Source organism: Choloepus didactylus, chromosome 9 (genome assembly GCF_015220235.1).
Source record: "Choloepus didactylus isolate mChoDid1 chromosome 9, mChoDid1.pri, whole genome shotgun sequence".
NCBI lineage: Eukaryota > Metazoa > Chordata > Mammalia > Pilosa > Megalonychidae > Choloepus > Choloepus didactylus.
Window position 1 is genome coordinate 95533779 of NC_051315.1, and position 27337 is coordinate 95561115.

At 33.3% G+C, this 27337-nt stretch overlaps 1 protein-coding gene across 15 annotated transcripts in view; it reads left to right on the forward strand.

Moving 5' to 3' along the window:
* The window catches only part of NBEAL1 (neurobeachin like 1), a 281631-nt gene that overhangs the window by 73579 nt on the left and 180715 nt on the right, over positions 1 to 27337 (forward strand). For 14 of the 15 annotated variants that reach the window (XR_005218944.1, XM_037850425.1, XM_037850424.1 and 11 more), the window contains 4 exons: positions 158 to 240; positions 8698 to 8783; positions 13238 to 13544; positions 15113 to 15219. Coding sequence is in view for 14 of the 15 variants with exons in the window: in XM_037850425.1 (XP_037706353.1) it covers positions 158 to 240; positions 8698 to 8783; positions 13238 to 13544; positions 15113 to 15219 (583 nt within the window). In the remaining variant the exon portion in view is untranslated. The remainder of the gene's footprint in view (positions 1 to 157; positions 241 to 8697; positions 8784 to 13237; positions 13545 to 15112; positions 15220 to 27337) is intronic. The other variant, XM_037850430.1, reaches the window with a different exon arrangement.

Below are 27337 nucleotides of genomic sequence, written 5' to 3' on the forward strand. Positions count from 1 at the left end.
CACTTAAGTTACTGATCAGACTTCCTTTTCAAGATTAGGCAAATCATGAAGATGTATCATTGAGTACACAGATCAAAAGTAAAATATTACATTTGTTTTATAATTGTGCCATACCACTTGTCCATGTTATAATTTATTAACTTATTTTTAATGATAGACGAATCCTTAGTACTATGGAAAAGAGCAGACAGAAATACAAACCAGCTTCTCTCACAGTGGAGTTCATCCCTTTCTTTTACCGTGAGTAATACGTCTTGTTTCTCTTACTTTGATTTTTATCTTGCTCTCCTTATTCTTACATTGATACTGACTTTGATTCAACTTTGTGAATTTATAAGACAAAAATTGAAGAACCTATCACTGGAGAGTTTGATTTGTGTTTGGCTGCGATTATTGTTCTTAGTTTTATTTAATTTACTGTTCTCAAGGTATTTTACTTTTGAGACTAGCTGAATATTTTAATGACAATGGTATATTTTAGAACTTCAGAATTTTTACTGAAAGTATAAACCTTAAGAGAGTCTGCCACTGTATATGTGACCTATAATACATTCTAGGCTTCTTTCTTTTAAAAAGAATATTCCATATGTCAACTGTGTAAGAATTATGCACAATATCAGAGGAACACTGTGTAGTTTCCACTCACATTTGTATTTCCCACTTGAATTTGTCAGATTTAATATTTTGCCCTACTTGCTTCAATTCTCTTTTCTTTTTTTCCTAAGAAATAAAACAAGACAGAAATCTTCCTTTGTTTGATTGCTTGATGAAGGTGATTACAGTGCCTACTTGAGCACCAGTGGTGATATTGGCTTCAGGTAGACAATCAAACTCACATGTCTACAATAGGCCTTTTCTGGCACCAGTTTCACTTAGATGACAGAAAACCCATTATGCCAGTAGAATAGTGTAATGTGTTTCTTTTCAGCAGGATTCCTCACAGCAGTCCAAGGGCTATTCTTTGGTCTTCCAAGTGAGGGTATGAGACCAAATTGATGGGTTTAGGTACCTCCCTAGCTTAGAAGCCCATACTACACAGAAGCCATTAGATCTTGTAGGTGTAGCAATTTCCGAATCCTGGGAAGGGAAATGCCTGAATTATAAGTTAACGTGCAATCAGAGAAGCCCAAGGTTGTGAGTTCCCACCAGCTATTTATAGTTCCTTCATGATCCTCTCAGTCTAGATCAAGGGCCATCTTTACCACAACTAATGTTGCCTGGTAACACAACTGATAGTTCACATTTGTCAAATTTCCGATGAAATAATTCTAGATACATTTACCCAAAGGAAGGAGAAAGGGTTTTGTTAAACTTTTGTTAACCCATTAACTAGCAGTGCTGATAATAACATCTCTTCATTGTAAAGATATGTTTTTCCTTTTGGAATTTAGCAAGTTGTCCTTGGCATGATACTTAGGCACAGTATGACTATCTTGTTTTCGGTATCTTTTCATGGTACGTTTTAGGATCCACTGATGACCCTTGCCTGAAAGAATTATTTAATTCATTAATTGAGGGTTGCAAAAATGGGATTTTCTAAATCTGTCTTTCCTTATACATTTATTTACTGTTATACTCTAATGTGAAAAAGAATTTTCCTTCAACTGGGGATGAACTACAGTTGTTCCTAAAAAGACAATCTAAAATGCTTAAATTTTTCTGTTTTAGTATCTGCTTTCAAATGAGTTCATCTAATAGTCACTTCTGGTGAGACAAATAAGTTTTCATTTTCTCTTATTTGAGTATCAGTTATTTTTATTTATTCAATGTTTTATTATTGGCTATAGTGGTTAATTTTTTTAATTTAGAATTAATTTATGTTTATTGTGGGAAATATTGAAAGCAATGAGGAAACATCCCTTGAGAGTCCCATGCATGAAAATAAACCATTGCATTTTCCCATCAGAGGTGATTTGGTCACTTGAATAATATAGAATTGTGGATGCCCGAGAACAATGAATACTTGGCAGTTCGGCTACCTAATAATCAAAAGGATAAGAGAATATTTTATAAGGAACAAGAAACCTTAAATCATTCAGAAATGAGGAACTTTTTTTTTGTTGTTTTAAATAGTCAAGGATATATCCTGGTTAGATATAAAGAATAAAAAGTTACTCTTGTGAGAAACTAAATCTCTGCTTTCTGGACAGGTTACATAGAATCAAACATAGATTGATTTCTCCAATATCAGTTTGTAATTTCAATAGAGAGATAATTTAATTCTAGGTTTACATTACTAGGATATTAGTCACATGTCCCATTAAAAAATTTTGTTAATAAGCCCATCAAACTTGTACAAATTTTGCAAGATCTTAACAATTTAACAATTTGTAGACTCTTTGCAGATAGTATAAACCAAAGCAAATAAAATTCCCTTTCTGCACATCTATAATTTCCATCAATTTTTGTCCTTTATTGTGCTTTTCACATCCTGAAACAGGCACCTTAAGACAAAGGTATTTAAATGTAACTGAAAATTGTGTTTTAAGCTGACACATCATAGAACATAATTACTGTTGATATACAAAAAGTTTATCACAAGTGTTATTCAATTCAGTTGAGCACAAATTTTATATTATTCTTTTTTATATTATTTTTTGGCCTTAAACATTTTATAAAAGTACCATTATCCGCAAACTAATGTAAGACATTTCAGAAGCTCCGATAAGCTAGTCTTTTCTAGTTCCGATAAACTGGTCTTATTTAAAAAGGCATTTAGCTGTTTTTTTAATCTTTTTTAATGCAATTTTATTTAAATATATATTCAACTTTATTGAAATAATATATAATTTTATTGAAATATATTCACATACCATACAATCCAGAATGTAAAATTGTTCACAGTATCATCATATAGTTGTGCATTTGTCACCACAATCAATTTTTGAACATTTTCATTACTCCAAAAAGTAAAAATAAAAATACGAATTAAAATGAAAGTAAAAAAGAAGGATACCCTTTTTTGATGCTAAAATTGTTCTAAATTTGATTATTGGGAGTATTTTCTCCCATCCAGTTTGCCTTTTCAGTTACTTAGGAGGCTTTTATTTCAATTGTGATAAAATATATATAACATTAAATTTGCCATTTTGACCATTTTTAAGTGTACAAATTCAGGGCATTAATTACATTTGCCATGTTATATAACATTAACACCATCCATTAGCAAAACTTTTTCATCACCCAAAACAGAAACTCTGTTTACATTAAGCAGTAATTCCCCATGACTGCTCCTCTACTCCAAGCCCTTGGAGCCTCTATTTTCTCTCTCTATGAATTTGCCTATTCTAGAAATTTCATATAAATGAGATTATATAATATTTGTCCTTTTGTGCCTGGCTTATTTCACTCAACGAAATGCCTTTAAGCTTCATGCATGCTGTAGCATGTGTCAGAACCTCATTCCTTTTCAAGATTGAATAATATTCCATTTTATGAATATACCACATTTTGATTATACAATCTCTGTTGATGGACACTTGTGTTGCTTAAACCTTTTGATCATTTACTTCTGTCATTTTTTGTTTTATTTATGTTAAAGCTTAGTAATTAGGTGGAAACACCTTCATGATTATTATGTCATCTTTATAAATTGTTTTTTTTTAATTGTATAGCATTGAAAAATAAGGGAAAATCTTTTATTTTTACCTTCATTTTTTACCTATTTCTACCATTCTTAATTTCTTTGTATAGATCCAGTGGAACGTCAGTGAGGTCAGTTTGATTGATTATGTTGTACAGGTCTTTATATCTGTGCATATTTCTATTTGTTTTATCAATTACCGACAGACGAACTTTGAGATCAACAGCTAAAATTGTGGATTTTTCTGCTTCTCCTTTCTAGTTGCTCAATTACAGCCTTGTGTGTTTTGAAGCTCTGTTGTCAGTTGCATATACATTTAGGATTATGTCTTATTGCAGAGTTGATCATTTTATCATTATACAGTGTTCCTTTTTATCCTTAATCATGTATCAGTTTATTATCAGTATATAGATACTCCAGATTTCTTGGTTTATTGTTTACCTGGTCTGTTTACTCTGAATACCTTTGAATTTCTCTTTTTCTTTGGTTTTCAGCAGCTTGAATATGATATACATGGATTTAAAAAATATCCTGCTGTGTGTTTTCTGAGCTTCTAGTTTTGTGGTTTGATGTCTGTCATTAATTTTGGAAAATTCGTGATGAATATTTTTTATGCCCATCTCTGTCTCTTCTTTTTCTGTAATTCCAATCATGCAAATTTTAGACCATTTCATATTTTCTCACAGGTCTCATATTTTCAATAGTTTTTTTTTTTTTTCTATTTTTTAATCTTTATTTCATTTTGGGTAATTTCTGTTGACATATCTTCAAGTTTATTTATTCCTTCCTCAGCTATATTGAGTCTATTGGTGACCCTATGGAAGTCATTCTTCATCTCAATTTACTGTGTTTTACAATTCAAGCATTTACATTTAATTATTTTTAAAATTTCCATTATTATGCCAAAATTATCCACCTGAACTTGCATGTTCTCTATTTTTCCACTAGACTCTTTAGTATAGTAATCACAGTTTTCTTAAAAAAAATTTTTTAATTAGAGAAGTTGTAGGTTTACAGAAAAATCATTTAATACAGAGTTCCCATATACAGCCCCCCATTATTAACATGTTACATTGTTGTGGTACCTTTGTTACAATTGATGAAATAATATTAAATTGTACTATTAACTGTAGCCCATAGTTTATATTAGAGTGCATTTTATCCCCGTATACCACCCTATGTATAACACTTTGCGTTAGTGTGGTACATTTGTTATAATTCATGAAAGAACATTTTAATAATTTTACTATTAGCTATAGTCTGTCATGTACCATAGTGTTCATCATGTTGTACAGTCTTGTTTATCTTTTAATTTTTATTCCAGTAAAAATTATATATGACTTAAACTTTCCCCTTTTAACCACGTTCACATATGTAATTCAGTGGTGTTAATTACACTCACAATATTATGCTACTGTCACCACCAGCCATTTCCAAAACTTTACAGTCAACCCAAATAGAACTCTTTACAAATTAAGCATTAACTCCCAATTCCCTACCCCTGACCCAGCCCCTGGTAACCTATGTTCTAGATTTTAACTCTGTGAGTTTGCTTATTCTTAATTAGCTCATTTCAGTGAGATCATGCAATGTTTGTCTTTTTGTGTCTGGCTTATTTCACTCAACTCTTCTAGGTTCATCCACGTTGTTGCATGAGCAAGAACTTCATTCCTTTTTAATGCTGAATAATATTTCATTGTATGGATATATCACACTTTGTTTATCCATTCATCAGTTGGGCTGTTTCCATCTTGTGGCAATTGTGAATAATGCTGCTATGAACATTGGTGTGCAAATAACTGTTCAAGTCCTGCTTTTGATTCTTTTGGGTGTAGTAGAGGGATTTTTGGGTCATATGGTAATTCCGTTCCTAGTTTCCTGAGGAACTGCCAAACTGTCTTCCACAGAGGCTGCACCATTTTACATTCCCACCAGCAATGAATGAGTGTTCCTATTTCTCTATGTTCTCTCCAGCACTTGTAATTTTCTGTTTTTTTTTCAATAGTAGCCATTCTAGTGAATGTGAAATGGTATCTAATTGTGGTTTTGATTTGCGTTTCCCTAATAGCTAATGATGTTGAGCATCTTTTTATGTGCTTTTTACCCATTTGTATATCCTCTTCAGAGAAATGTCTATTCAAGTCTTTTGCCCATTTTTAAATAGGATTGTTTGTCTTTTTATTGTTAAGTTAAAGGATTTCTTTATATATTCTGGATATTAAACCTTTAATGGATATGTGGTTTTCATATATTTTCTCCCATTGAGTAGGTTGTCTTTTCATTTTTGTGATAAAGTCCTTTGCACAAAAGTTTTCAATTTTGATGAGGTCTCATTTATCTGTTTTTTCTTTTGTTGCTTGTTTTTGGGTGTAAAGTGTAAGAAACCATTGCCTAACACAAGATCCTGAAGATGCTTCCCTACATTTTCTTCTAGGAATTTTATAGTCATGTTTCTTGTGTTTAGGTCTTTGATCCATTTTGAGTTACTTTTTGTATATGGTATGAAATAGGAGTCCTTCTTTCTTTGCATCTGGATATCCACTTCTCCTAGCACCATTTGTTGAAGAGACTATTCTTTCCCAATTGATTGGACTTGTTAGCCTTGGATAAATTGATCTGTTCTTGAAATGAGATGTCTCTCCCTATCCATGGAATATTCCTTGCATTGTGTTGACAATAGTTTTTGCCTACTTTGTCAGATACTAAAATAGCCACTTCATCAATCTTATGATCAGAGTATACATGTGCTATAATTTTACATTCTACATATGTGTTATCTTTCTTGTGTATCCACTGTGGCTGAATGGAACTCTGCCATCTCCCATCCCTGTGTGACATCTGAGAATTATTCATCTTACCGCTTCCTAGTAGTTATATGTTCATCTTGTGGGCATTCATGCTACTCATGTGAGGACTGACACTCAGACTCAAAGGGAATCCTATGCATCTTTCTGAAGTTCTTTCTTTGTATAGCTTCCTCCACTCCTGTACTGTGCTTTACAGTTTCCCGTGCTTCAACTTTCTGGAACTTTGATTTCTCTCTCAACTCAGCAAGATGGCCATGTTCTTTTAGGGTCCCCCTTACTATGCAATTGTCCAGAAAGTGTTTCCAAGCAGAAGGTAATGGTGATCTTTGGACTCATTTTGTTTGTTTCCCTTCTCTTGTCTGTCAGTTCTGTGACCCAATCTTTGGCAACTGTTTTGTCCAGTTTTCTAGTTGTTTATAGCAGGAAGGCTAATTATTCTGACATGACTGGAATGACTTGATTGTTTTCATTATAAACTTCTGTCAATACATTTTTACCTCAAAGCTGTTCCATTTTGGTAATGCTTATTATATTTAGAATTGGAAATATTTCTGTTGCTATCATCTTTTCTTTGTGTATAATGACATAGGTAAAAAGATGTTGATTACAGAATTTTTAGCATCAAAAGAAAGGGGAAATGTATGAAAGTTTATCAGTAAAGAATTGTTTAGGTAAATTATGGTACATAGACCATAGTGGTATGCTCTATAGTCATAAAATTGATAAAAATGTGTATATGTTAAGATGTAATACCTACAACTCAACAGCAAAAAGACAACCCAATTAAAAAATGGGAAAAATGACTTCAATAGACATTTCTCCAGAGAAGATATACAAATGAACAATAAACATATGAAATGGTAGTCGACATCGTAGGCCAGTAGGGAAATTCATATCAAAATCACAGTGGAATACAATTTCCCCCCACTACAATGGTTATTTTAAAAAAGATAAATATGATAAGTGTAGACAGGATGTGGAAAAGTAGAAACCCTTGTATGTTGTTGCTGGGAATGTAAAATGGTACAGCCACTGTGGAAAACAATTTGGTGGTTCCTCAGAAAGTGAAACGTAAAATTACCGTATGACCCTGCAATTCCATTCTAGGTATTTACCTAAAGAATTAAAAGCAGGGACTCAAACAGATCTTTGTACACCAATGTTCAAAGCAGCATTATTCATAATAGCCAAAAGGTAGAAACAACACAAGTGTCTGTCAGTAGATGAATGGAAAATCAAACTGTGGTATAGACATACAGTGAAATATTGCTCAGCCATAAAAATGAATGAAGTGCTGATATATGCTGTAACATGGTTGAATCCTGAAATTATGCTAAATGAAATAAGCCAGACACAAAAAGACAAATATGGTATGATCACATTTATGTGAAATTTCAAGAGTCAGCAAATTCATAGAGAAAGTAGATTAGAGGTTACCAGGGGCTAGGGTGGGGTCGGGTGGGTAGTCATGGAGAATTATTGCTTAATGTATACAAAGTTTCTGTTTTGGGTGCTGAAAAAGTTTCTTGTATGGATGGTGATGATGCTTGCACAACATTGCAAATGTAATTACTACCAGTGAATTATATAATTGAAAGTGGTTAAAATGGGAAATTTTTTGTTGTATACATATTACCGCAATTTAAAAAAGATATAATATCCATGATATATTTTTCATACATTTTTTATTGTGAAATTTAACATATACACATAACAGTGATAACTTTGAAAGTACAATTTAACAAGTAGTTGAAGAACAAATTTCAAAGAATATTATGGGTTACAGTTCCACAGTTTCTGTTATTTCCTTATTGTGAAATGTAACACATATACAGAAAGGTGATAACTTTCAAAGTACGATTTAACAAATAGTTATTTAGGTAATTTCCAAGAATATTATAGGTTACAGTTTATCCATGGTATTTTAAGTTAACAGCAACAACAAAAACATTGTGGTGGAGAATATATACTATAAAAATTTATCATGTTTAAATAAACGTTGCCGTAGAATTTTAGGATAGTGACACTAGAAAGGACTTAAAAATGGGAGTACAATATCATCCTCATGTGGAGTATTAGTAGAATTAAATGAGATAATATAAATAATGTTCCTAAAATACTACCCAGTTGATGGTTTCTCTTTTCTTTTCCTATGAAAAAATGCGTATCAGTCTTGCCTTTTAACAAATTTTAGCCTTTTCACAAATAGTTCTTATGTGTACTTCAGTGTCACGTACTCCTTAGAGATAAATCATATTGTGAAAGAGAAATCTTATTACTTAATTAATTAATTTATTTTATTCACAGAATGTTTTCAGGAAAGTGAACATCTCAAGGAAACTCTTAAGTGTTGCTTATTGCACCTATTTGGAGCCATTGTAGCCGGTGGACAGGTGAGGAAAGTGTTGAAAGTTATGATATAAAGCAATAGTTAACAGTGCAAAGAGCTTTCTATGGATTATTGAATTTCTAGTCTTTGTCTTTTCATAATTTTATTAACCATAAAAATATTTTTCTAATTTTATGTCTTGTTTAAAACTTACCTACTTCCTTTTTTTAATTTTTTATCTTATGAAATACCCTAAATAATAATACTTGTACTAATAATAAAATTACTGAGTAAATAACCATATTTAACAATTTCTGTTGCCTTTTGTGAGCATCTTTTTTGGATTTTCCAGGTAACAATGTACAATCTTTTTCCCTTTTTTTGAGAGTCATAGTCGTTTAGTTGTCTTGGCTTTCAGATCATATTAGTCTACTTGATGAAACTGAACTTACTCAGTTTGGCTTCCAAAGATATATGAATTTAGTCACTCTTCAGCTTACTTATAATTACAAAATGTATATATTAACGATTTATATGCATTTTTTCAATGAGCCCAGTTAGTCTTTTATTATTTACAAAAAAGGAAATCTAGTAATATTTATGAATTTTTTTAAAAGTTGGGCAACTCGAAAGCTGTCTGTGGTAAATTTTAAGTATAGCTACCATGGTAAAACAGGATTGTAATTCGGAGAGAACATTCTATAGGTACTCTTAAGCCATACAACTTAGGTCAGAGATTCTTAACACTTTTTTGTACCTGTATACCCCATTGGCCATCTGATAAAGCCCATTGTCAAAATGTTTTTAAATGCCTAAAATAAAATGTACAAGATCACAAAGGAAACGCTCTATATTGAAATGCAGTCATCAAAATAGTAATAAAACAAATCTGTGACATAGTAATATGTGCTTCCTTTCATAACCACTAAATAGAAAGATCAATCAGCAAGTCTAGTAACTAATGTAATTTTAATTGTTTCAAGGCACTACAACTGTAATATGTGAAAATGTATATGATTTAATTGGTGATAAATTTATAAGGAATGTTAATTCTACTGTGATTTATTGCGTATATATAACATTATAGGAAATACTAAATTTCAGTTAGAGGTTAGTGGAAATAAAGATAGAGTATTTTCCCATCCAAGTCCGTAGATCCCTGAATTCTGTGGTCCTCTGGTTAAGAACCCTTGATTTTGATGATTTGAATTTAAGTTCACTAAGATTTGTTTCTTTATTCTTTCTTTTCTTTCCTTCCCACCCTCTCTTCCTTCCTTCCTTCTGTGCCCCCTCTCTCATGGGCACTCCCTCTCTCTCGTGCTCTATTTCTCTCTCTGTCTTAAATTGGGGATGAAATTATCTTTTCTTTTTATCTATTAGCTTTTTTATTTCACATGAAACATTGTCTTACAAATTTTAACATACTGTGTTCCTTATGCCATACATGTTATACTATATTACACGTTTAAATTACAATTTTATTTAGTCTTAGAAACCTCTATTTTAAAACACTTAAATTTTATTTAAACATTTAAAATTATACCAATAATGTACTAGTATATTACCTTTTTTCTTGGGTTCATTAGGAAGAAATCCTTGTTTACCTTTAGGGAGACATTACGGAGGTTAATACTTAGACATTTATTTGATTTCAAGAGCCTCTTTTAATCTTATAGCAGTAGGGAATTGCTGATTATTTTAAATGTATCTACTACTTTTCTGTTCAGTTTGGATATTTAAGAAACTGTAATCCTTATTTTTCAAATGAACTTCATAAACAGATAGTTTGATATATTTAGGGAATCCTTTTTAAATTTAATGTACCCAATTAAGATATGTATTTTTGGGTATTAATCTTAAGAGTTCCATCTTGAGATTAAGAGTTTCCATTTGGGAGGTACTTCTGCAATTCTGCTTTCTTACCTATCTTTGCTCTGTTTTTGTTTTCTCTCTGTTACCGTTTTTTCAGGGAATAGCCTGAAAAGCAGTTTTTTTTCCTTATTTTTTCATTCCTTCTTACTCTAACACCCTGCTATCTTCCGGAGCCCTTTTGAAATTCCCTTCTATGTTTGTTTTCTTACTCTATCCCTTTTTTAGTGCCTTACCAGAATCTCTGCTTGGATTTCCTGCTGGGTACCTTGCCTTGTCCTCTTCACCCTGGTAGAAGATGAGTCTCCTTGAAGTGAGAGGGATGGTCACCAGAATCTTATTTTTCAGCTTAAGTTTGCTCAGTCACCTTCCTTTACTGGCTGATACCCTTCTTTTAGGACACTGTCTACTTTATTTCCACCTTTTGTCTGCTACTGAGAATTAGAATCAATGAGTATACGTGAATAAAATCAGAAGTGGCATTGTTGTTGGCTAATGGAGAAGTGGTTGTATCCATTCTATTTTTGAACACACAGAGACTCATTCTTATTTGTGCCTAGGTTTAGTTAAGCTCAAGTCCCTAGTAATTAAAACTCACTTAAAAATTAAGTAAATACTAGAAGGCCAATTTATCATTTTATACACTGAAAATACTCAAAACCTTTGTGAGCATATCAAAACTATAGTTAGATCTATATGGAAATCAGAAGGTTGCTTGTTGAATATGGAATCAGTACAAGGGTATTTAGGTGAATTAAATATCTAAAGGTATCGGAATGGCCTTGTCATAAAGAGCGGAAATATTGAAGTTCAGTGACTGGGCTCACTTTCCAAAGCATTGTGCCTGGGCTTCCCATTGACATATTGGTTCTTTAGATCTGTTAATACAATCAAAGCAATTCTGTTTTGTGTTATGATAAGAGAGGTGCTTTTGAGCCATGTTGACCTTGGTTTGAATCCCATGTCTATCTTTAATTATTTGTGTGCTTTGGATAAACTATTTACATGCATTTTAGTTCCCTTTTTTAAAAATAATATGAAAATTGTAACATTTACAGCATAGTCTTAAGGACTAAATGATACGTAATATATGTAAAGCACTTAACAAATTCTCTGCTCTGTAAGAACTGAATCACAATTGTATCCATTAAATTTAGGATCTGCTGTAAGTAGCAGTTAATACTAAAATTAATAACACTTTAAATTAGGAATTTATTTCTCTCTCATTAAAACAAAAATAACAATCAGCAGACCAGAGTAAATATTTAAATTAGGAATTTATTTCTCTCTCATTAAAACAAAAATAACAATCAGCGGACCAGAGTAAATATTATGGCTCTAGGTTGTTCAGGGACTTGGGTTCTTTCTGCATTTCAATCTGTCATCTTTACTGTGCTACTTAATGCTAAGGTAGCTTCTGGAGTTCAGGCCATCATGTCTGCATTTTGGGCACAAAAAAGGATGGAGAGATGAAGAAGGAGACAAATGGTATGTGCCGACTATTTTTTAAGGAGGTACTGAAAAGCTGACAATTTCTCTTTGATTTCGTTTGCCAAACTTGGACATATGGCAGCAAAGAAAGCAAATATATCTCAGTTAAAAACTTGGTAAAACTTACTGCCCAGGCCTTCTTAACAGTAGGAGAGGCTAGGAAATGTAATCTTTATTCCAAGTAGTCATGTGCCCAGCAAAACATCTGGAGTTCTATAAAGAAGAAAGTGGGAGAGAATGGATTTTGGACCATTAGCAGTTTCTTTTATAGTAGCACTTGTTACTGATGTTATTTATTATAATAATAATTGATAATTGTGAGTCCTGATGAACTAAGTGCTATCACTTTCAAATGATTTTACATAACTATGTTCTGATTCATTATATTTCAATTTAATGATTTAGGACAATATATACTTTTATTTCCAATTCTACAGGTCACCTCAATATAGCTACCAATACTTAGTTCATGTAGTTTCAGAAATATGTTTGTAGAGTGAGAGCCAACACAGTCATCTTGTATATTGCTATCAGTTAGGATGCACGTGCTATAAACAAGAGAAAACCTAACTAACATCAAATTGAGCTTGTTTTTTTACATCTTGCATGAGACAACCAAATGTAGGCAGTTCTGGGTTGGTATGGCGGCTTAATGATATCATCAGGGACCTAAGGTCCTTCACTACTGCTGTTCTGCTCTCTGTAGTCTTTTATTTTCATTCTTGTACTTGTCTCCTCATGATATAAACGTGGCTATATTGAGTCTGCATTCTAGTCAGGAAAATGATTGAAAGAACCAAGGTAAAAGGCCCTTCCCTTTCCACTTGTAAAGTGATGCCCTCTCAATAGTCTCCTGCCAAACATCCTTGACTAGAACTCTGTCACATGGGTACCCCTAGCTGCAAGAAATACTAAAAAGCAAATTTTCTGTGTAGGCATATTCCTACCCTCAATAAAATCAGAGTTCTGTTAGTATTGAGGAAGGGAAGATAAGTGTGTAAAATACTAGCAGAATTTACACAAGTATCTGTTTAAAATGTATTTTGAGTCTTTAAAAGAAAAAGTTGTCTGCAGAATTATTAAATTCTGTTTGTTGTTGCAAACATACAGAACTTCAATTAGGTTTGGTTTTATCTTTATTGCCTTTAATTTTTTCAGAAAAATGCTTTGCAAGCAATTTCTCCAGCCACCATGGAAGTTCTTATGCGAGTTTTGGCAGATTGTGATTCCTGGGAAGATGGAGATCCTGAAGAAGTGGGTAGAAAAGTAGAACTAACTCTGAAGTGCCTTACGGAAGTGGTACATATCCTTTTGACTAGCAGCTCTGACCAGCGCCAAGTGGAAACCAGCTCTATTTTGGAGAATTATTTTAAATTAATGAATTCAGATCATTCAACTTCACCTAATCAAAAGAGGTCCAGACAGTGGGAAACCCGATTCATAGCTCTACAGATCAAAATGCTGAGTGAGTATAACATTAAGACAGTTTCTCTGAGTCTGTTGTTTTAACTTACATATTCTTAACTTTCTTTTGGAATACAAGGGCATCATATAGCAGGTATTGATTGTGTAATTCAAATATCATGTGACCATTTTGAATTTGACATCAGAATAATTAATACAGAATTCATTTGTTCATCTACAACATCTTTGGTTTAACAGTGACAAAGTTGAGCCTCTATATTCTTTTTTTTTGGAAGTATAATCCATTAGAAGCATCATTGTTAATAAGGAAGTCAGCTGCGATTATGAAATTCTAGGAAAAGTAAATTTTCGGAAAGTGCCATTTGTAGTTTTTAATCTACAGCAAAGAGGCACCTACAAATAATCAATGTTGTACGTGCCTGTTTAATATCCCTATAAAGGTTAATCTGATATCTGTCCTTCCTCTACAGTGCGTCTTTTTCCCCACTCAGAGCCTCTATGCATGTCTTTGTTACTCTCTCTCCTTCTCTTTGTGTTGATTGTTTTGTGTTAGTCTGTGCTTATGTGTATCTGTTTGCGATGCAGACTATTCATGTCTATTATACAAGCTTCCTCACCAATATATATGATTTATTATTACATTCCCATTAGAATGATAGATCCAGAGATTATTAACTGATAGCTCATTACTATATACAAATAAAATATGTTCATTACAGCTGAACTAGAAAATTCAGATGAGTAAAAAGCAAAAGTACATCATATTCTTCTACCCAAAAATAACATTAATGGCTTGGTATATAACTTCTAGAGACTTTAAAAAAATGTTTTTGTATGTTTATGTGTGCTTGTGGTTATGTTTGTGTGTGTGTGTGTGTGTGTGTGTGTGTGTGTGTGTGTGTGGTTTCCAATTTAAAAATATTGGACATTTGAATCTTAGTGGAACTTGATGCATTATGATATAATATAGCTTCAATAGGAAAATAAGATTTAGCTTAGTTTTGATTATGTTATATGTTATAATGGGTTATGTTTTATAATTTTTTTATTGTAAATTGTAAGTTTTAATAACTTTGAGTCCATAGTGAATAGGTTTCCTTTTTGTTAGGGCTATGGTATTGTCCATGCCAGATTTCTGGATGGGGATATCCATTCAGTAAGAAAAAAGAGAGCAAAACATATCACAAATGGATTAATTACCTAAGTTTCATTTTCATAATGATCATGTTAATTTAATGTTATATAAATGAGAGTGTTGCCAAACATAACCAGTTATTGCTTATAATTAACAAGTTAGGCACCATAGTTGGTTTAGACTGGAGCCTTATAATGTAAAAGCAATAAATAAATCTCTGGGAAATATATATATACTACTCATATATAAAAAGCTAAATATTTTAAAGAAAGTATAAAAAAAAGTTTACTTTTACTGTCAAATAACAAGTACAGATTTTGTTTTCTACTTTTCATCCCTATTATTTCTCAATTAGTTTACATCTGTCTTGTCAACTGATGAAAAGCCTATATTAAAAATATGATTAGAGTATATGTTTGTATGATCCCAGATCTTTCACTTGTACGTGAACAATTTTATTTTTATTTTCTTAGATACCATCACAGCCATGTTAGATTGCACAGATAGGCCTGTTCTTCAGGCCATTTTTCTTAACAGTAATTGCTTTGAACATCTCATACGACTGCTACAGAACTGCAAGGTAGTTTTTCTATTATTATTGTCTTTGATTTTAAGAATCTATTGTTTTGTTTTTTTTTATTTAAATTTGAGCATATTATAATTACTAAATTTGTTTAATTAATAGTTGCGTTTATTTTTGTCTTGAATAGAACCAGCATTATATCATATTTATAATTGTCAGAATACTTTTAATATAGTCAAACTGGAAACAAATCTTTATATGATGAGCATTTTTGTTCATGAAGTATTTTATTTTTCACATCTGTTTTATACTTGGTCAATAATTTCCTTGAGACCCTTGAAATCATTAATTGCTGTACTAGTTTGCTAATGCTGCCAGAATGCAAAACACCAGGAATGGATTGGCTTTTATAAAAGGGGGTTTATTTGGTTACACAGTTACAGTCTCAAGGCCATAAAGTGTCCATCAACAGTAGGGTACCTTCACTGGAGAATGGCCAGTGGTGTCCGGAAAACCTCTGTTAGCTGGGAGGGCACTTGGCTGGTGTCTGCTCCAAAGTTCTGGTTTCAAAATGGGTTTCTCCCAGGACGTTCCTCTCTAGGCTGCAGTTCCTCAAAAATGTCACTCTTAGTTGCTCTTGGGGTATTTGTCCTCTCTTAGCTTCTTTGGAGCTAGAGTCTGCTTTCAACGGCCATCTTCATACTCTCTCTCATCTGCAGCTCCTATGCTTTCTTCAAAGTGTCCCTCTTGACTGTAGCTCCTCTTCAAAATGCCACTCTCAGCTCCACTCAGTTCCTTCTGTTCGTCAGCTCATTTGTATGGCTCCACTGATTAAGGCCCACCCTCAATGGGTGGGCCACCCCTCCATGGAAATATTTCATCAGAGTTATCACCTACGGTTGGGTGGGGCACATTTCCATGCAAACAACCTAATCCAAACATTCCAACTTAATCTCCACTAATATGTCTGCCCCACAAGATTGCATCAAAGAATATAGCTTTTTCTGGGGGACATAATACATTCAAACCAGCACAATTCCTCTGGTCTCTTGACTAGATATTTGTGTCAGAGCATGTTAAGAGGTGATCAAGATTTTGCTTTTAGTGCTTTGAAATACAATTCAGTTTTTCATGGGAACTCTGTCTTTAACCACATTCTGTAAACTTGACTCCAAGTTACCTACCTTATAAATATATGCTACTGATTGTAAGGAATATTAGGTAAAACACATGGATTGCTTGGTATAAACCTGTTACTTCCAACTGAAATTGTATGTCATTGACTGAACAATCTTTTTAATATAAGACGTAGATTATTTGAATGAGTAAATTGAGTCATTCAACAAATATTTGTTAGCTCCAGCTATGTGACAGATACTGTTCTAGGACCATGGGTGCATACAAATGACCTGCCCTTGAGTAGCTTATTTTGGTCAAGGGTGAGACAACAAAAACAAATATATAGAATATCAGGTGATGGTAAGTGCCGTAAAGGAAATTAACATTGGGTAAGAGGGGTAAAACGTTCCTAGGAAGAGAGAGATGTTGCTGTTGGATGAATATGTGTATATATATTTAAATATACCCACAAATGAGCAAATGATAAATTGTTGAGATAAAATATTAATATGAACCTGGGTAAAGTATATTTGACTGCCTTTGTATTAGTATTATTCAGGGAAAGACTCCAAATAAGGGAACGTTTGAACAGAGATGTATAGAAAATGAGAGGGTATCAGACCTCAGTTGAACAGAGATGTATAGAAAATGAGAGGGTATCAGACCTCAGTTAGAGAGAACACCAAAGGCCCTGAAGTGGGAGCATGCTTGGTTTATTTGAGGAGCAGCAAGTAGTCTAATGTGGCTGAAGATGAAATCGGAGAGAGAGCTAAAGGCTAATAACTTACTTAGGGTCTTACAGACCATGGTAAGGATTGTGGTGATTTTTATGTCAAGTGCAGTAGGAAAGTAGTAGAAAGGTTTCAGTGGAAGAGAATATGACCAGATGGTTATTTTAAAAGACTACTTTGGCTGTTGTGTAGAAGAAGGGAGACCAGTTAGGATGCTATTGAAAAGTTTAGGCCAGAATTGATAGTGGCTATGACTATGACCAATTTACGGCCAAATTTTAGATTATGCCAAATTAAGTTATTAGAATGGATTTGTTTTTTACTGTCATATGTTAAACTATAAAATTTTCAACAACTCTAGATAAACCTCCAGATAATTTCCAAATAAATGAAGGAATGTAATATAAAGATCCAATAATATTTTCTAGAAATTTAAATTAAGAAATATCTAATTTGACCTCTTTGGGTAGACTTTGTATACTCCTATTAATATCCTTTCCAACAATTTTTTTATTCTGATGCTGTTATCATAAATGTCAGTAAATTAAAGGTGACATATTATCAGTATGAACATGCAGTTTTAAAAAATTATTTTATGCAATAGCAATGTTTGTTAAGTGTAAGTTCTATAATCATTCCATGTGATTTATCACTGTACTTAATGCTTTAAATGTGTCGTTTGGTAAGGATGTTATGTCCATGTGCTTCTGAATTTAAAGAGAAAGTTATTTTTGAACTTCTTTAGAAAAATTTTTGTAGTTCATAGCAATTCCATTTGTCTAGTTCTGGGTATTTTTTCCTTGCAATACATTTTTAATGACATTTTTACAAAAACCTACAGTGTATGATGACTGGGAATATAACTATTCTTTTTCAGAGAAGCTTACCTCTGCCTTATCCTTCCCTCACTTTTTAATCAAATTTTCGCTTGGCATTGGGTGAGCTGTAAATGCTGTTGGAAAACAGTGTTCCATCATTCTTACAGTACTTCTGGATGAGCATTTGTGTTAGCTCCCATCAATAAGTATAGACCTCTGGCTTACATGGTAAGGACTGTGGTGATTTTTATATCGAGTGCAGTAGGAAAGTAGTAGACAGGTTTCAGTGGAAGAGAATATGACCAGATAGTTATTTTAAAAGACTACTTTGGCTGTTGTGTGGAAGAAGGGAAAAATTGTTTCTAAGGCGAATTATTTTTTCAAGTCAAAATTTCGACTTCACTAAAAATGTAAATACCACTTATCACTTACTTGGTTTACTTTCAAACCAGATTGGAATGCTTTATACAAATACTTAGCTAGTAAAATGAAGAAAGAGCTTGGTGAGGGTAATGTTTGTTTAATTTTGCACTTAGCAAAGGCTTTATGACATAATGGAATACAAAATAATGTACAGCTGAAAATTTTAAAGTATATGTATATTTTTGAAATATCTTCATCTTCATTATAGAAAAATTAAGATAATAAGAAAGAAAAAATGTCCCCTAAAATTCTATCAACTAGAATAAAGGTTACTATTTATAACTGTTTGCTATATATTGGGCACTGTATTAGATGCTTTACATTTGAGGGCACCAACATATGTTATCCTTATAATGTCTGCTTTTCAGATTAGACTATTAAAATGGCAGAGCCAGGGTTTCAGTTTAGGTCTATGTTACTTCAAGGCCTTTGTTCTTAACTTTTAAACTATTTAATGGCCAAAATGATAATTTTGTGTGTTTATTTCCAGTCTTTTTTTCAAACATACAGTGTTTTTTATAATTAAGATCAAAATTCATATCTAATTTGGTGTCCTGTTAAGGTCAAGTAACAATTTTTATGATTCAAATAATATATACACATCAAAATAAATAGGTAGTATATTAACTCTCCAATATGCTAGTAAATATATTAGTTCCAAAATTCTTTCTCATGGGTGAAAACTGGAAATAATTCCCATAATTCGTAGTTTGAACAGTATAATATTTCTGTAATGATAAATTAAGATCCAGCATCAAGCTGAATAGTATCAATATAATGCATTAATAAATATGTTTTAGATAATTGTAAACCTTTTTATAACACATATAATTAAAACATTCCTGAAGCAACTAACTACTAGGTAGCTTTTCCAGTATCAGTGTTAAATCCTTCCTGTAGTTGTTCAGAGGCTGTAGAAATTATTACAGTCTTGTAGAAACCTTATTAATATATTTGCAAGCAATTTTTGCACAAGATAAGGTTGCATTTTTTAGCAAAACAGTATTTTGATGTAAAAACATGATATAAAGACAGACTAAATGGAAAACTACATCAAATAGATTCCTAGGAGCAAAGGCACAAAGGGAGAATTTAACTTCATGTTTTCACAAGTAGCCCATACCACACTCTGACTTTCATTTAAGGAAAAAAAAAAAGTTAGCTCACATAAGCACAATTTGGCAAAGAAAGCATTTGATTAACAATGTATAAAGAAGTAGAAAAAAATAATTCAGACCACATAGTTAAGAGGTTAACAGTCTCTTAACATCCAGCCTTTTTTTCTTTTCTTTTTTTAATTTTAAATTAACATAGTAAACATTTCCCCTTGTTTTAAAAAAAAAAATTCATGTGTAGTTTTATTCCCTACACAGTTTATATTCTATCTTTTTGATATTTTACGATACTGGGCTATTTGAATTTTGGTTTGGTAGTAAATCTTTGATTATAAAATTTAATTATTGCCATAAGTAATTAAGCAGTAATTAAGAACTGTTGTCCAGATATTTAGAGATTGTAGGGAAATCTGTAGATTTAGACATAGAAGGAAAAACAAAGGCAATGAAAGCTACACAGGCACTCCAGAAGCAGACTCTTGACATGGCGGGTCTGATTGCCTCTTGGCCTTTTGTTCCAAAATGAAATCTAGGTTGCCTGCTTTTTTCTGTTTGTTTTCTCATGTTGGCACAAATTCCTGCATTTGTGCCCTTGATACATGTTTCTCAAATGCAGCCTTTTTTCCCCCCAATGTTACTTCTTTATTTGAGGGTCAAATATCTTGCCATATCGTTGCATTATTCTCTTAGCTGTTCTCTTTAGCTACATTCTTATCCTTTTACATTGAAGTCAAAACCACCTTTTTTCTTTTTTGCAAGATATCTAATATTTTATTGCAGTATTTTAAAAAATCAAAATCAGTTTTAAAAATCCATGATGAACAAACATCAAAATGTTAAATAAAGACAGGATCCATAGCACCGATTAGAGTAAGGTAGGTAAGAAAGTCACTCTCAGGAAATCATGAAAACATTTTCCTCTAAGATTTTTTAAAAGTTGTATTGTTTTGCCTTTCACATTTAGGTCTTTAATCCATTTAGAATTGGTTTTTGTGTACAGTGTGAAGTAAATACTACATTTCATTTATCTTCTATATGTATACATAATTTCCCAGAATATTTTTTGAAAAGTCTCTCTCTCCCCACTGATCACTGATCTGCCAAGCCATTTCTATCACATATTGTTCTCATACATGTGTAGGTCTTTTCTGGTCTTTCTAGTATGTTCCATTTGTCTATTTTCCTAGCCTAGATTGCCATCACATTGTTCTGATTATTATATTTTTATAATGAGCCTTGGTATATATTAGTACAATTCTTTCCATCTTGTTCTTCTGCTTTATAACTGTCTTGGCTATTTTGATCCCTTTCACTATTCCGTATATTGTAGAATGTGTTTGTCAAGTTTGTCAAAAAAAGTAACAATTTTTATTGAGATGGCACTGAATCCATAAAATAATATGGAGAGAATGAACATTTTTATAATATTGTATATTTTTGTCACAAACATAGGATATCTCTGTTTAGTCTTTAATGTCTCAATTAAATTTTTAAAATTTTATTTACAGAACTGTATACTTCTGTATATTTCTATATATTGTAGATATATTAAGTTATTTAATATTTCTGATTATATTATAAATGGCATCTTTCAAAAATTTCATATTCTAAGTAGTTGATGGTATACGCAAAAGCAGTAATTTTATTTTTAGCTTTTTATTGTTAAACATCATCCAAAACAAAAACTTTGTACTAATTGAACATTAACTACCTATTCCCCACTCCCATGCTGACCCCTGGTAATCCGTATTCTGATTTCTGACTCTGAATTTGCATATTCTGGTTATTTCATATAGGTGAGATCATGCAGTATCTGGGCTTCTATGTCTGGCTTATTTCACTCAATATGATGTCTTTAAGGTTCACCCATGTTAAAACATGTATCAGAACTTCATTCATTTTATGTCTGAATAATATCCATTTTTCCATTGATGGGCACTTGGGTTACTTCTACCTTTTGGCAATTGTGGGAAATGGTTATATGAACATCAGCGGACAAATATCTGTTCAAGTCTCTGCTTTCAATTTTTTTGTGTATAAACCTAGGAGTGAGATTGCTGGATCATACAGTAAGTTTATATTTAACTTTCTGTGGAACTGCTGTTTTCCATAGTGGCTATACCAGTGTACATTCTTGCCAACAAAGAATGAGTGTTCCTATTTCTCTACATCCTTGCCAAACACTTACTTTTTCCATTTTTTCAGTAGTAGCCATTCTAGTTAGTGTGAGGTGGTATCTCATTGAATTTTGATTTGCATTTCCCTAGTGGCTGAGAATGTTGAGCATCTTTTCATGTGCTTGTTAGCCGTTTGTATATCTTCTTTGGAGAGCTGTCAATTCATAAAGTCCTTTGCCCATTTTGTTTTAAAATATTAAACATTTTATATTGCAATACTGTAAAATTTATAGGTCAGTAACAAAAATAGACAAATTCCATACAGAGAACTCCTGTGTACCCCATCCTTCCTAGATATCCATGTCTACCAGTTTTAACATTTCGTCTCATTTGCAGTATCATTCTATTTACTTGTCCACAAATCTGTCATTCCATCTACCTATTTATTGATCCTTCTATTAATCCATTTTCTGAACACTTGAATGTAGCTTGCATATATCATGCTCCTTGAACACTTAATGCTGTCATGTACATTTCCTAAGAACAAGCATATTCACTTATGTAACCACTTTGAGTGCAGTTATCAAGTTCAAGAAATTTACACTGATATATATCTTATAGTCTATATTCTAATTTTCCCCCATATGTTCCAATAATGTCCTTTTGAGCCCTTTTCCTTCCTTGTAAAGTTCCATCCAGAATCATGTATTGCCTTTAATTGTCATTGTCTATTTGGTTGCTTTTTTTTTTAAACACGTATATGCATAAGCATTCTCATTTCAACTACTCCCAAGCATAACACTCAGTGGGTTTAATCACATTCACTGTGTTGCAGTACCATCACCACCTTTCATTACTAAACTTCCCCATCTCCCCAAACATAAATGCTATACGTATTTTGCATTACTCACCATTCTCCCTTTCCCCCACCCCTTGCAACCAGTACTCTTAATTTCTGCTTCTATGACCTTGCATATTTTCCAGCATTTTCTTTGTAGTTACCATGTGGCTGGAATTTAACATTTTAAATTTATAACAATGGCAGGAGAAGTTGTGGTGTCCTTTAAAAATGGTAGGAGGGAGTTCATGACCCCTTGCTTGCTCTTCTGGTTTGCTAATGCTGCCGGAATGCAAAACACCAGAAATGGATCAGCTTTTATAAAGGGAGTTTATTTGGTCACACAGTTACAGTCTCGAGGCCACAAAGTGTCCAAGGTAAGTCATCAACAACTGGGTACCTTCACTGGAGGATGGCCAATGGCATCTGGAAAACCTCTGTTAGGCAGCCAGTGTCTGCTCCAAGTGCTGGTTTCAAAATGGCTATCTCCCAGGATGTTCCTCTCTAGGCTGCAGTTCCTCAAAAATGTCACTCCTTAGTTGCACTTGGGATATTTGTCCTCTCTCAGCTTCTACGGAGCAAGAGTCTGCTTTCAACAGCTGTCTTCAAACTGGCTCTCATCTGCAGCTCTTGTGCTTTCTTCAAAGTGTCCCTCTTGGTTGTAGCTCCTCTTCAGAATGTCACTCACAGCTGCACTGAGTTCCTCCTGTTTGTCAGCTCATTTATATGGCTCCACTGATCAAGGCCCCCCCTGAATGGGTGGGGCCATGCCTCCATGGAAATTATCTCATCAGACTTATCACCTACAGTTGGGTGGGGCGCATTTCCATGGAATCACTCAAAGAATTACAATCTAATCAACACTGATAGGTCTGCCCACACAAGATTACATCAAAGATAATGGCGTTTGGGGGGACATAATACATTCAAACTGGCACACTTGCCTACACCCAGTCTTCCCCAGGGCTATGTGGAGCCAGCTTGCACTCTCACTATAGATCTCTGGACCTGTTCCTGAGGGAGCAGAGTAACCCCTATGTGCATGATAGGATGCCTGTATATTGGTGCCAGTCTATCCTATGGCACTGACCCAGGAAAATTGCCCTCTTCAATCTTAACCTGCACAAGAAACATCTTATGGGCAGCTAAAGTATTGTAAGAAACATTTAAGTCAAAGAGGCCAGGAACACAGGATTACTGACTTTAGGACATACATGAGAGTATCTGTTAGAAGGGGAAAGTCTATTTTATAGGGAGTGAAGGGGACATTCAGATTTTGATAGGAGAGCTTTGGTGGTTTGAAGCTATGTGTACCCCAGAAAAACATGTTTTTAAACTTAATCCATTCCTGTGTGTGTAAACAAACCCATTGTAAGCAGGACCTTTTGTTGAGGCTCTTTCAGTAAAGGTGTGGCCCACCTCATTCAGGATGGGACTTAATCCTATTACTGGAGTCCTTTGTAAATGGAATGAATGTAAAGAGAGAGAGAGAAAGCCAAAGAGGCAACAAGCTGAAAGCAGTGAAATCTGAAAGAGAAGGGAGAGACCAAACAGATGCTGTCATATGCCTTCCCTGTGACAGAGGAGCCAAGGATTATTGGCAGCCAGTCTTCAGGAAGAAAATACTGCCTTGATATTGCCTTAGTTTGGACATTTCCCTTAAGCTGTAAGCTGACAAATTCCCATTATTTAAGTCAACACATTTCATTTCTGCTTTAAGCAGCCTAGGAAACTGAAACAAGGGTAAAACTCTGAAGGAGTGCACCAGCCAATACAGAGCCACTTTGCAAAGACTGTGAAAGGTTAATTTTTCCATTGGTTGGTTGGTTCTTGTTAGCTCTTGGCACTCAGGGAAATCCCTAATATATTACTTGTTAGATACAAAATTAAGGAAAGACAGCTCAGGGACTAAATCAGAGAGTTAACAGGTTGAATATCAAAATGTGCAGTGTGCAACAAAAGATTACAAGACGTGAAAGAAACAGAAACTATGGCCATACAAAGGAACAACATAAAAATTCAGAAACCATCAATGAAGAGGAACATATTTCGGACATACCAGACAAACACTTAAAAAAAATGACCTTGATATGCTCAGGGAGATAAAGGAAAGCATGGAAAAAGAATTAAGGAATATCAGGAAAACAATGAATGAACAATATGAGAATCTCAATAAAGGACAGAAACTTTTAAAAGGAACCAAATACTGGAGTTGAAGACTACAATAACTGAAAAATTGTTACTGAATTTTTCAGTAAATGAAATTTTCAATGAATTCTCAGTGAAATTTTCAACATGAATAAATGAATTTTTCAATAAATGAAAACTGAATTTGTCAACAAATGAAAAATTCCCAGGAGGGCTTCAACAGCAGATTGAAGCTGGCAGGAGAAAGAATCAGTGAACTCGAAGACAAGACAATTAAAATAATTCAGGCTGAGGAGCAGGAAAAAAAAAAAGAATGAAAAAAAAAATGAATAGGATTAAGAGACCACTGGGATACTGTGAAGCATACCAATATAAGCATTATGGGAGTCCCAGAAGAGAGGAAAGGGAGACAGGGGCAGAAAGAAAATTCCAAGATGTAATGGCATATAACTTCCCAAATTTAACCAGACATGAATATGCACATTTAAAAAGCCCAAGAAATCCCAAGGAGGATAAACTCGAAAGAACCATGTCCAGACACATAGTGGTCAAACCGTCAAGAGCCAAGGATGGGGAGAGAGTTCTGAAAGCTACAACAGATAAGCAATGTGTTATTTAAAAGGTAGCCCCAGTAAGATTAAATGTTAGTTCTCATCAGAAACCATGGGGACAAGAAAGCAATGGGAAGAAATATTTAAAGTTTTGAAAGGTAACGGTTGCCTTCCAAGCATTTTATGTCTGGTGAGACTGTCTTTCAAAAATGAGGTAGAGATTAAGACATTCCAGATGAACAAAAGCTAAGGGAGGTCACTGCCTCTTGACCTGCCCTACAAGTTGTGCTTAAATGAAATCTTCTGATCAAAAGGAAAGGAGAGTTAAACAGTGAATTGAAGAGGCGTAAAGACCTCCAGTAAAGGTAACCATAAGGGTAATTATAAATTCCAGTATTACTTTATTTATTTATTTATTTGGCATATAACTCCACTTTTAACTTCTTAGAGAGTCTAAAATGCAAATGTATAAAAAGTAATGATAGATCTATGGTTTGGGGCATATAATGTATGAACATATAATTTGTTACAAGTTTAATAAGAAGGTTGGGAGTCAGAGGGATATAGGAACAGTGTTATGTGTATGCTATTGAAAATAAATTGGGATGAAATCAAACATGATTGTTAAAAATGTAGGACTTCAGATTTAAACCCCTTGGTAACCATGAAGAAAATATTTGAAAAACATAGAAAGAAATGAGAAGGGATTCAAATGGTACACTACAAGAAAAAAATCAGGTAAATATGAAAGTAGACATTAATGGAAGGATAGACAGACACAAAAGCCATAAAACATACAAAGACAAAAGAGCAAAATAGCAAAATCTTGCCTTCAATGTAAATAGATTAAACTCTGATGTTTATGTCATCATCATTCACGATAGCTATAACATGAAAGCAACCCAAATGTCCATCAACAAATGAATGTATAAATAAAATAAATGTGGTATATACATACAATGTTATATTTTTCATTCCTAAAAATTAATGAGGTTTTGATACTTATGTCATCGTGGTTGACTTTTAAAATATCCTGTAGAGTGAAAGAAGTCAGATACAAAAGAACAAATAGATAATCTGACTGATATGAAATAATTAGCATAGGCAAATTCGTAGAGTCTGAAACTAGAATACAGGTTAACACTGGAAAGGATGGGGTAGGTAATGGGAAATTAATGCTTAATTTGTACAGTTTTGGTTTATGGTGATAGAAACCTTTGGCTAACGGATTGGGTTGATGATAGCAGAACACTGAATGTAATTAACATCATTAAATTATATATTTGAATGTGATGAAAATGGGAAATTTTAGGTTATATGTTTGTTACTAGAATAAAATTTTTAAAATTCATAGGACTATACAACACATTGAACCCTAAGGAAAACTATGGACTATATTTAATAGTATAATTATGATACTGTTTCATCAGTTGTAACAGAGGAATTACACTAATGCAAACTGTGAGCTAATAGGTAAAACTTTGTGAGTGGTTTTATGAGAACTCTGTATTTTCTACATTATTTTTCTGTAAACATACAACTTCCGTAATAAAAATAGTTTTTTCAAGAAGTATACAAAAGCTGCATCATTTTTTCAACGATATAAAAACAATGATGAAATACCTTCTTTTACATAAAAATGTCTTACAAGCTTCAAATTATTTAGTATAATATGTATTGGAACATGATTCATTTGAAAATTAAGGATCATTTTAACTCACTATCCCCTAATCTCCCTCCCCGTCCCCCAGTAACCTATATTCTGCATTTGGACTCTAACGTAGAATATATTAGATTACATTACATTAATGTAGAATTACTTATTCTAGTTATTTCATATTAGTGAGGTAATTCAATATTTGTCCCTTTGTGTCCAGCTGATTTCACTCTACATGATGTCTAGGGGTTCATCTGTGTCTTATCTTTTTATGACTGAATAATATTCCATTGCATGTATATACCACATTTTATTTATCCACTCATCTGTTGATAGACATTTGGGGTGCTTCCGTCTTTTGGCAATTGTGAATAGTGCTGCTTTGAACATCGATGTACAAATATCTGTTCAAGTGCCTGCTTTCAGGTCTTCTGGGTATATACCTTTGTTCCAAACCAGAATATCCCCAAGACTAAAGAACATGCGTGGCACTGAGTTACCCATGAATTTAGTTAGGAACTTAAAAAACAGGAGACGTTTTTTCCTGATGTCGGTGAGTTGGGAATAGTGAAGTTAGTGTTCTGCCATTCCATTTGGGGTGAGGGCTGGCGTGTCAAGGCAGGGGTGCTTACAAAGGTTTCTCACAAGATTTGGTTCC